This window comes from Aedes aegypti, chromosome 3 (genome assembly GCF_002204515.2).
Source record: "Aedes aegypti strain LVP_AGWG chromosome 3, AaegL5.0 Primary Assembly, whole genome shotgun sequence".
NCBI classification, from domain to species: Eukaryota; Metazoa; Arthropoda; class Insecta; order Diptera; family Culicidae; genus Aedes; species Aedes aegypti.
In genome coordinates, this window is record NC_035109.1 from 39,981,764 (window position 1) to 39,992,953 (window position 11,190).

Sequence of the window (11,190 nt, forward strand, 5' to 3'; positions counted from 1 at the left end):
TTTTTCTCTTTTTGACATTATTAAACATTATCTTTTGAATTGTTCGACATTGTGAATGTTGACGTATTTTTTAAAACTTCTACCATATTGAGACAAAATGCACAGTAATACTCATATGTAATTTTCAAACAAACTATGTATAGTTCGTCACTACAAGTGTCGGCATTATTCCTGTTTCATATAATTTAAAATATATACATGTAATTTTCAGTTTTCGTCATTAATAAAAAACATCTTTTGAATTGTTCGACATTAAAAATGTTGACGTATTTTTTAAAGCTTCTACCAAAAACTTCTAGAGACAAAAATACAAAACTAGCTTTAAATATAAGTCGTACATTTCCCCCTTGTCCATGGATCGCATCATCGACCAGAGGTGACTCCCAGATCTTTTCCTCCTTCACTAATAAACACCCTTCCCGTGGTGATTGTGGAGATGCAGAGGTATTCTCGGTCTCTAGAAGCAACAATCATTACACCCTAACATTCCTTCCCCATCCCAACTAACTGCAAGGACTTGGCCGACGCCGTTATTGATCAATAATATTAGATCTGCTAAAATTGCACTTCGAAAGTAAGCGAAAACTCCCATCCCTTATTCATTTGGATCGTAGTGCAATTCTTACCAGTTCCGATCAATCACGGAGTAGCAACCATAGACATGTACATTGTACAGTCAGTCTATGCTATGCTTCTATGATTATCGTTTCCGTATTTTTCAAACAAACTACGGATGGTTCGTCACAGCAAATGTTAACATAAACCCTTATTCTTATTAAATATAAATTTATTATACATAGCTATCTTTTTTGTCATTACTAAAAATAGCCTTTGATTAGTTCGACAATTAGAATGTCGACGAATATTCTTAATCTTCTATATTCACAAGGGAAGGTCACAATGGTGTTACACCGGGTTTTCAACCAGACTATTTTTGTTAGATTCTACATGTACATACCGTAAAGTGCCCTAATTCAGCGCATTGCCTAATTCCGCGCATGTATGAAAATTATTTATATATGGAAATACACATTAATACTTCAGGAACTTTTAACGCCATTTGATGCTACTTTGATTTAGAATAAGTTTGAATCACGTATAAAAGCAAATGAAGCAGTTTTTTGCGGCGTAAAAAATAATCAGTGGAGGCCCGTCTAAGTAAAGGCCATTTTTTCTATTTCCTTAGCGTCCGTGCTAAGACTGTAGGATACAAACAAACGTGATCTCTTCATTAAAAATGTTTTATTTTTCATGCAATATTCTATGGAACTACTTGCTACAGATATGTTTCTTGATGCTTCTATGAAATCTTATTAAATATTAGCATAATTATTGAGATTTATCCCAAAAAGTATTGCACGGAATTAGGGCACGTCATTTTTTATAAGTCCCTAATTCCACGCACTGCTATTCACAGAACAACAAACAAATAAAACATGCTATATTCGTCTTCACAGCTGAATATTTATCTGAGGAAGTATTTTCATGCATAAATACGTTTCACAAACAACCGGAATATCGGGAAAGCCCACTTACAGGAAAACTAGCGGCCGTTCAGAAACCACGTGGTCATTCATGGTGGGAGGAACAGTTTGTTCAAAACCAAGGCCCATAAACATTTGTTATTGTATGAACAGTGCAGAATACAAATATACAGACCTAAATTATTTTACAGCAATCCGTGAATTTCACCGTAATCTCAACAGCTGAAAAGTTCGGTGAAATAAATCAACGGAGTACGGTAAATTTTTACAGTTTTCGGTAAAATTTCACCGGAATCCGTTGAATTTCGATGGAATTACGGTGTTTTATTTTACCGAACTGTTGAGCTGTCGAAAAATTATAAAAAAAGTCTACGTTACGGCTCATACAAAACTTTACTTTTTTCATACAAAAATGTTATAGAGGGGGGTAGGGTGTTGAAAATGTTCAATTTCAGCGTTACTTAATGAATGGATGCTGCCTTATATAAAATTAATGTTAATTTGATTGTCTCGCGAGTGCGCGGAATTAGGCATTTTGCTGCACGGAATATGGAAAAGCGTGTAAAAAATGCGCGGAATTAGGCAATTTCAACGAGGGAACTATTTCAAAAAAAATCACAATTGTAACGTTTGAATACAGTCTACTTTATATTTTTCCCATAATCTAAAACAGATTTGCTAGCGATCCACCCAGAAAGCATTTTTGTTGGTGCAATACTCATTTTTAATTAAGCATTTGAAATGTTTTTTTCGTTAACTGCGCTGAATTACGGCACTTTACGGTATATGAAAAACCCCAAAGCCTTTCGGGTGATGGACAAGTGGTGTAGCCAGGAGGGGCTCTAAAAGGGGCAATTTTGTACGTATATTATATTATTAAGCTAATTGGAAATTTGACAAAAATATTTTTTTAGCATTTAATGTGATGGTAGAGAACAGAATTGGCATCAATGTATGTTTAAAATGTATTTTGCCATAGGCGAAATCGGGATGAAATTCTTGTTGGTATACTATTCTAATAAACCAAATTTGTTCTGATGTCCATGTTCCATGTTAGTTACGCCAATGACATAAAAATACATTATAAACATACATTATTGTCAATTCTGTTCATTACTATCGTAATAAATGCTGAGAAAAATCTGTTTGATTAATTTTTAATTAACTCAATAATATTATATTAATCGACACTTTCAGAGCCCCTCCTGGCTACACCACTGGTCCATCACCCGAAAGGCTTTGGGGTTTTTCATATTTCGACATGTAGAATCTAACAAAAATAGTCCGGTTGAAAACACCATCGTGACCTTTCCTTGTCAGATATCTTTTCATCGCGAGACAAAATTCCAAAAAAGTTTTAGGTAAAAATCGTATTTCTCCTCCTTATCCATGGATCGCATCACCGACCAAAGGTGACTCCCAGATTTTTTTTCCTTCCTCACTAATAAACAACCTTCCCGTGGTGATTGTGGAGATGCAGAGGCATTCTCGGTCTCTAGAAGCCTAACATTCCTGACTGTAAGGACTTGGCGGACGCCGTTATTGATCAATAATATGAGATCTGCTAAAATTGCAGTTCGAGAGTAAGCGGAAACTCCTTTATTAACCCCTCTACCGGCAGCTTGTTTTCCCGCAAAGTTCAAATTCAAATCGTTATAACTGTTTTGTTTTTCAATATTTTTGCACCATTTTTTCACAAGCTCTCAAAAAACTCTTCTAGTTTTAGGATCTGTGTCGATATTGATCATTGGTCATCTGGTTTTGAAGATATTCCAAAATTCCTTGGGGGACCGATCCGTAACTAGAACTCCCCGGTAATTTCTCAGGCTACAGAATTTTAATCGTATTCGGATATTCACTCTTCGGAACAATGCAATAATGAGAGTATGTTATGAAAAAATGATGCAATTTGGTGCAGCCGTCTTTAAGTAATGACCATTTAGGTTTCTGGAACCACGCTGGCCAAATAAAAATCTTTAAAACTTCAAAAAACATCATATCGTAATTTTCAGATATCTCCAAGAATACTGAACCGATTTGTATGATTTTTTTTTTCAGAGAAGCTCCTTATTACCTGGCATTATAAAGCCCATATTTCATTTTATTTTTTTGATAAATTGATCAAAAACAAAATGGCCGCCAAAGACATTTTATATGGAAAATGTCGGTCCCCCAAGGAACATCGGAATATCTTTAAAACCAGATCACCAATAATGAATATCGACAAGGATTCCTAAACTAGAAGAGTTGTTTGAGAACTTGTGAAAAAATGGTGCAAAAATATTGAAAAACAAAAAAGTTATAACGATTTGAATTTGAATTTTGCGGTTAAAAATGAAGCTGCCGATAGAGGGGTTAATGTGGATCGAAATGCAATTCTTATTTATTTATTTTTATTTAGTTGGTATTACATCAATTAATTTGATAAAACCTCGTTAACGATGTTACGCCAATTTACTCGGTCCATGGCTGTGTCTCTCCAACTTCGATTTTGGCCCACGTTCTCCAGATCTTGTTGCACCTGATCAAGCCACCTCGCTCGCTGTGCTCCTCGCCTTCTTGTGCCAACCGGATTCGAACACAATCTTTGCAGGATTGTTGTCCGGTAGTCTTGCAACATGCCCTGCCCAGCGCACCCTTCCGGCTTTCGCAACCTTCTGGATACTGGGTTCGCCGAAGAGCCTAGCAAGCTCGTGGTTCATTCTCCGCCGCCACACACCGTTTTCCTGTACTCCGCCAAAGATCGTCCTAAGCACCCTTCGTTCGAACACTCCAAGTGCTTGCAGGTCCTCTTCCAGCATGGTCCATGCTTCATGTCCAAAGAGGACCACCGGTCTTATGAGCGTTTTGTACATGGTAAATTTGGTGCGAGGGTGAATCTTTCTCGACCGCAGCTTCTTCTGGAGCCCATAGTAGGCGCGACTTCCACTGATGATGCGTCTCCGTATTTCACGACTAACGTTGTTATCAGCCGTTAACAAGGATACGAGGTAGACGAACTCATCAACCACCTCAAAAGTATCCCCGTCTATCGTAACACTGTTTCCCAGGCGGGCTCTGTCGCGCTCGGTTCCGCCTATCAGCATGTACTTTGTTTTTGACGCATTCACCATCAGGCCGACTTTTGTCGCTTCACGTTTCAGGCGGGTGTACAGGTCTGCCACCGTTCCAAATGTTCTGCCGACAATATACATATCATCCGCGAAGCAAACAAATTGGCTGGATCTTGTGAAAATCGTACCTCGGTTATTGAACCCGGCTCTCCGCATGACACCTTCTAGCGCGATGTTGAACAGCAGGCACGAAAGTCCATCACCCTGTCGAAGTCCCCGGCGGGATTCGAACGAACTGGAATGTTCACCCGAAATCTTCACGCTATTCTGCACACCGTCCATCGTTGCTCTTATTAGTCTTGTGAGCTTCCCGGGAAAGCTGTACTCGTCCATCATTTTCCATAGCTCTTCGCGGTCGATGCTATCATAAGCCGCTTTGAAATCGATGAACAAGTGTTGCGTTGGGACTTGGTATTCACGGCATTTCTGGAGGATTTGCCGTACAGTGAAGATTTGGTCCGTTGTCGAGCGGCCGTTGATGAAACCAGCTTGATAACTTCCCACAAACTCATTTGTTATTGGTGATAGACGACGGAAGATAATCTGGGATAACACTTTGTAGGCGGCATTCAGGATAGTGATCGCACGATAGTTTTCACATTCCAGTTTGTCGCCCTTCTTGTAGATGGGGCATATGACCCCTTGCTTCCACTCCTCCGGCAGCTGTTCCGTTTCCCAGATTCTGACAATCAGCCGGTGCAGACAGGCTGCCAACCTCTCCGGGCCCATTTTGATGAGTTCAGCTCCAATACCATCCTTACCAGCGGCCTTGTTATTCTTGAGCTGGTTGATGGCATCCTTAACTTCCCTCAATGTGGGGGCAGGTTGGTTTCCTTCATCCGCCGTGCTGACGTAGCCACTTCCTCCGCTGTCGTGACCCTCGGCGCCTGTGTTCTCCGTGCCATTCAGGTGTTCATCGTAGTGCTGCCTCCACCTTTCAATCACCTCACGTCCGTCCATCAAGATGCTTCCGTCCTTATCCCTACACATTTCGGCTCGCGGCACGAAGCCTTTTCGGGATGCGTTAAGCTTCTCGTAGAACTTTCGCGTTTCTTGTGAACGATGCAGCTGTTCCATTTCTTCACATTCCGCTTCTACCAGGCGGCGCTTTTTGTCCCGGAGTGCAATTCTTATAAGTTCCGATCAATCACGAAGTAGCAACCATTGACATGTACAGTCAGTCTATGCTATGCTGATGAAAAATTATAGAGGCTTCAGAGATATCTTAAGTGATTCTTAGACGACAATTCCACAGGTTTTTCTCGGATTTCTCGAGGAAATGCTTCGAAAGTTCTTCTAGTGATTTTCTTTGTGGGCTTTGTGGCCGTACGGTTAGTGTTACCATGACCCCACAGTTATGGATCAAATAGTGTGGAGTCCAACCTATAAAATTCAATAAAACGACATGGAAAACGTAAAATTGTAATTGAAAAGCACGAATTGAATCGTTTCAAATTGGAACTTCGATTAGTAAACTGTTTTGAGTGTAATATTTACATAGGATTACATAAAAATTAAAAATTGCATTGGTTTCTGAAAACCATATTATGGATCAATTTTCATATTATGGATCAAATTGTGACATATTACGGATCAGTGCGCAAAATCAAGAGATTTTAAACTCAATGCATCTGTATTGCATGATTTGGTGAAAGTTAACAATGTGTCACATATTACTGCAAAAAATAGCATTGATAGAGCTGGAAACAAAGGTAAAATGTCCTTTTTTGTGATATACTGCATTGTAGTAACTGAGGCATGAACTGTTTTTGCTCCACACCAAGTTTTCCACCCATTTTTGCCTGCTAAAAATGAAATTTACCAACCTTGATGTTTTATTAGTTTTATCCTTAGTGCTATTGTCTGAAAATGTCGAATCCAATGCTTAAAATGGTAGAAATCTACATTCTTTGGTGGTGATCCATAACCGTGGTCAACAATAATTTCCTGGTCCATATTATGGATCACTAGTTAGAAGTGCTAATATTCGGTATTTAGAATCAACAATCAAGAAAACTGTTTTCTAAAGATGAATTCACACTAAGTCGAAGCGAACGAGCATGTTTTATGCTATAACATATGAATTTTACCACTTGTGGGAGCTTATGAATGCTGACGGCACTTCTTACAGAAAACGACTATATAACGATAGCTGTGTGGTACCAACTAAACATTTGTCAAATACACCGTTATTAAGCGGTTGAATGTTGTGCTTAACTTTATAAATGCTTGAAGACTAATAGTATAACATGGGAAAAATATGTTTTACGTCAACGTTTATGTTTTGAACGAGTTATCCGATGTTGAACGCCAAAGTGATCCGTCACTGTGGGTGATCCGTAACTGTGTGGGCATGGTACTAAGCATATAGCTGCATCTACTCATAGAGTGTAGATTCGATTCCCACCTTAGTCCGGAAAACTTTTCGTCAGGAATATATTTCGACTGTTTCAATGGGCGTTGCATGCCTAGCCCGTTGCCTGGTATGGTACTTTCTTCAACGAGAAAATCGCTCACTGGAAGCATTAATGTGTAGGTGATCTCCTTCAAGGTTCTCTCTGGTGATTCTTCTAAAGATTCCTACACCAATTCTTCCAGAAATTCCTCTTGAATTTTCTACAGCACTTTAGCCATTCTTGCAGGAATTTCTCCAAACTATCTAGAATTCTTTTCAAAGGTCTTTGCAGGAGTTCAACAAATTCTTCATGTGAGATGAGTTGACGATTTTCTTGAGAAATATCTCCCGAATTTTTGAAAAATGTCTGCATAATTTGTGAAAATTTTCCTAGCGGCTCGCTGGAAACATTTCTGAATAAATACTTTAAAGATATCGTAGGATCTCTGGGGTAATTCCTGAAGGAAGGTACCTGTTCATATTCCTGGCTAAAGTCTTTAAAAATCATGTAAAAAAAATCTTAAAAATTAAGTGAAGTTATCGCTGGAGTTATGGAGTTTCTGGAAAAAAAAAATAAGCGGGAAGTCTAAAGCAGTTTTTTCGTTCAAAATCAACAAAATTTAATTGAAAATGTGTTCATTGTATTCTATTCTTCAGCCGAAACACAGTGAACATGTTTTCAGCGAATAAATTTCAGCTTTGAGCAGATAAACTGCTTTTGAAGTTCCGATGATGACGATGATTGCGATGACGAAGTCTTGAACGTTAAGGAATCGATGCAATATGCAGTTGATTTGTCTGTTCAAACCATAATAAATAAGGTGTGATTTCTCGCCACGCCAGTAAATGTTCGCGAACTTTTTGCTGTTTCTTTCGGTATGTTCTACCGAGCAGACGGATGCGAACTTACTCACATCAAGCCTGTTCACGAGTCTGTCATGTTTGTTTTGCGCTGGCTTACATTCGTGAGTTGCTTCGTGATGCAAATATTTCTAACAGTGATTAGGACTTGAGTAATTTTTTAAATTTGAGAAATTTTTGAAAGAATCTTTGAACGATTTGCTGAAGATATTTTTGATGCAATCTCTGGAGTATTTTCTGGAATGATTCTTTAGCATTAGCATTAAGCATTTCGCACAAATTCGTAGGTGGTACAGTCCTAGACCATTGTATGAGGGTTGCCTCCTTACCGTCCGTTATTAAAGTCAGAAATTTGGGACTAACCTCTAACTCTTAGACAAGATGCATCCTCCAATAGTCGAGAGCTGTCCTGGCCACGTCCTTGCGAAAGCAGGGGATGGATGATTGACTGAACACCTACTTGAGAAAGATGCAGAGAACTCTGCGACCTTTCATAGGTGTTACGGGATGTTGTGGAATGTTGATGGAAAGGGTAGTGCCATGGGATACGTTCGGTAAACGTTCTGGCCGACAAATGGTTTATATTTACGCATTGTGATCATGCGCTGCTGATCAGAGCAAACTCACTAAATTCCTTTTTAGAAACTGCAATCCGTCGCTACTCTAACAATGAATAATAACGTGAGCCGCAAACTTCTGCTTATCAAAATGCACGCACCGCACGAAAAGTCGACTGAAACTGTAGTTTATAATCCATCCACGAACCAAAACCAATTTCTTCAACACGTTTAACACACACAGGACATAAAAAAAAACAAGTCGTGCGAAACGAATTCAATTGCTGGAGCTATCACACAGCACTCTCGAGCAAAACGCAAGCAAATCGAATAAAAGTAAAACAAAACTCTACTAGTATCTGAAAAAAAAAACACTCATATCACTTTGAAAAATATATTCCCACGAAACATTTGCACGTGGCATCCGCCGAATCTAATTTTAACAAGCCGAAACGGAAAAAACAATGTGGAACGACGTAAACGTGACACAAACTTCCAAACGCAGCCGCCCGCGCGCACGTCTTGCTGCGATCGTAATGTTTGGGATGATACTAATGAAAAAATTCGAGTATTTTCTGGAATGATTCTTTTCAAAAATTTCAACATTGAATTCATGAATTCAAAACAAAGCTTCAACATTGAAATCATGAAGATATAACAAAATTCTTGGTGATATTCCATGAGAAGTGTTTTAACCTTCCAGTCGTCGCGCGGTTTACCACCGTCAGAACCACCACGCTGCTGTTGTGAACGAAAAGCTAGGTTTTTTCAGCAGTGTTGTACAAAATACAACAGCGCGACTACTGAAGTGTTAAAACAATCATTAGGTGTATGAACTCTTGAAAAAATTTTTGGAGGAAACTTCGGAAAAGTACCTGAATTCATTTCAGATGAGGTTCCTGGTGAAAATCATCAAAAGAATATAACAGTAACACGACACGATATACCTGTCTTAATGTTACTATGAATTCCCATAAAGACTGTTAGAAATATCATAAAGTTTTTTTTTGCGAAACCCCTTAAAACTCTCATCTTTTGGGGAATATTAGATTCTCTTTTGTTTTCTTGATTCCTATTTGGTCTCTTTTCGATTGCTTGGAGAGACCAGACCTCTTTTCCATGAGGTCTTTGAAGTTCTTATTTTTAAGACACTCATCCCCGAAGGATAGACCTTAAACTGAAGCCATGTAAAAGAAAATGTTAAGTTCATTCAAATTCGATAATAATGCTGTTCCAGGTATGCGTATGGTGATCACTAACATTTGTTTGCTTTCGCTTTTTACAGGATTACATCAAGTGGGAGGAGTGGTGGTACAAATACCAGGAGTGGCTCAAGCAGGAACGCTATTACGAGCTGTGGGAAAGATCCCAGTTGAACCGACGCCGCAAGAAAGTTCCCATATCGCAGCGATTGAACTAAAATGGGGGAAATGGACTTCACTGCTTGTTTTGCGAAGCCTTCCCCATAAGTCGGCCCTCGTGGAGAATCTGGATCTCCGAGGTAGAACTTCCATGTTTTAGAGAGCGAGATTAACACAATTAATATAAAAAAAAACATTATTTATGTAAATGTTTCTATGTGCATTACAAATGGTAGATCACAGGGCGCATGAAGGACGCTCCCGTAGATCTGAACTAGGACAGGTGGGAGATTTGCCCTTGTGAGGTATCGCAAAAAAAAACAACTAATGTACCCTTAGAAGAAGATCTACCGTTTAATGAGATAGTTTAGTATCGACCATTGATCTTCTGCAACTCAACACATTTATCAAAATAGTATGATAGTAAATAAACCATGCAAGTATAAAATGAATAAATTCATTTAGCAAGTTACTAGCCGTTGTATTTCTATGTGAAAGAAAGTATAAGAACTTCAGTGACAATTTTAATTTATTTATTCACTCTTCCGACAAACCTTATATAATTGATAGACCCCCGATTTGCAGTGTCTACTTGCCCAGCTCGGCAATGTGCTTTGCTACATCGGCGGCGCCAGCGTTGGTCAGGGTAACCGATTTCTCCTTGCCCATTTCTGAAAGCACAAAAAAGTAAAAATAAACAAAATTCTCCGTGACTCGAATCTGTGTTTCATCTCGCTTACCGTAGCGCACCCACAGTCTCGGTTGGACACCGCTGCATTCGCGAACCAGAATCGGCAGCTTGGGATTCTCGCGCTTGAGTTGAGCATACCCGCTGCTGACGAAATCCCTGCAATCCAGAACCAGAAACCAAAATCTCAATCCAAATAAACGGCACACGGACAATGATTGTGTAACCATCCCATCAAAACATTCCAATCCAACGGTAAGAAATCCAACACTTACCGTACTCCCTTGGATTCCTCGCCGGTCTGACACAGGTGCAGACGGAGTTCCTTGACGGCGGGGTTCAAACGGGCAGCCCGGAGCAATGATAGACGCATTTTGCGATGGGTAAAATTTGATAAATCGAATGGAAAGTGCTCCACACAGCTGGGAAAAACGGGAATCGTTCCAATCTCGCGATGATGGTGAGAAACGTCAAATCGGAACTGACAGTTTCCCGTTACGTTACGATTTTTTTTGATAAGCGTTTCAAGACGTTACATGTTCAGAGAAAAAATCTGGCGAAACATTCGAAAAGAGCCTACACTGAGAAAAGCGTTGCAGTAACTGCAACTGTTGAAAATACTATATTAGAGGCACAGACAAACAGACGTCACACTCTCATCACTGTCCATCGACACCCTTCTAAACGGTCGATTCAAAAATATGGTAGGTGGCCATTCCACCACCCGCAGC

The 11,190-nt window shown here is 39.4% G+C and overlaps 2 protein-coding genes across 2 annotated transcripts in view; one reads left to right on the plus strand and one right to left on the minus strand.

The window, feature by feature from the left end:
• The window catches only part of LOC5580277 (serine/arginine repetitive matrix protein 1), a 38,710-nt gene extending 28,467 nt beyond the window's left edge, over positions 1–10,243 (plus strand). The window contains exon 8 of the mRNA XM_021855325.1: positions 9,696–10,243. Coding sequence (XP_021711017.1) covers positions 9,696–9,830 — 135 coding nt within the window. The 3' untranslated portion in view covers positions 9,831–10,243. The remainder of the gene's footprint in view (positions 1–9,695) is intronic.
• LOC5580278 (NADH dehydrogenase [ubiquinone] 1 alpha subcomplex subunit 2) lies at positions 10,232–10,955 on the minus strand. Its single transcript, XM_001662854.2, has 3 exons — positions 10,735–10,955; positions 10,512–10,618; positions 10,232–10,442 (listed from the first exon to the last, which is right to left on the minus strand). Exons 1-3 carry the CDS (start codon positions 10,830–10,832, stop codon positions 10,360–10,362), a joined length of 288 nt encoding a protein of 95 aa, XP_001662904.1. The 5' UTR covers positions 10,833–10,955; the 3' UTR covers positions 10,232–10,359.
• Between the last annotated feature and the right edge of the window lie 235 nt (positions 10,956–11,190).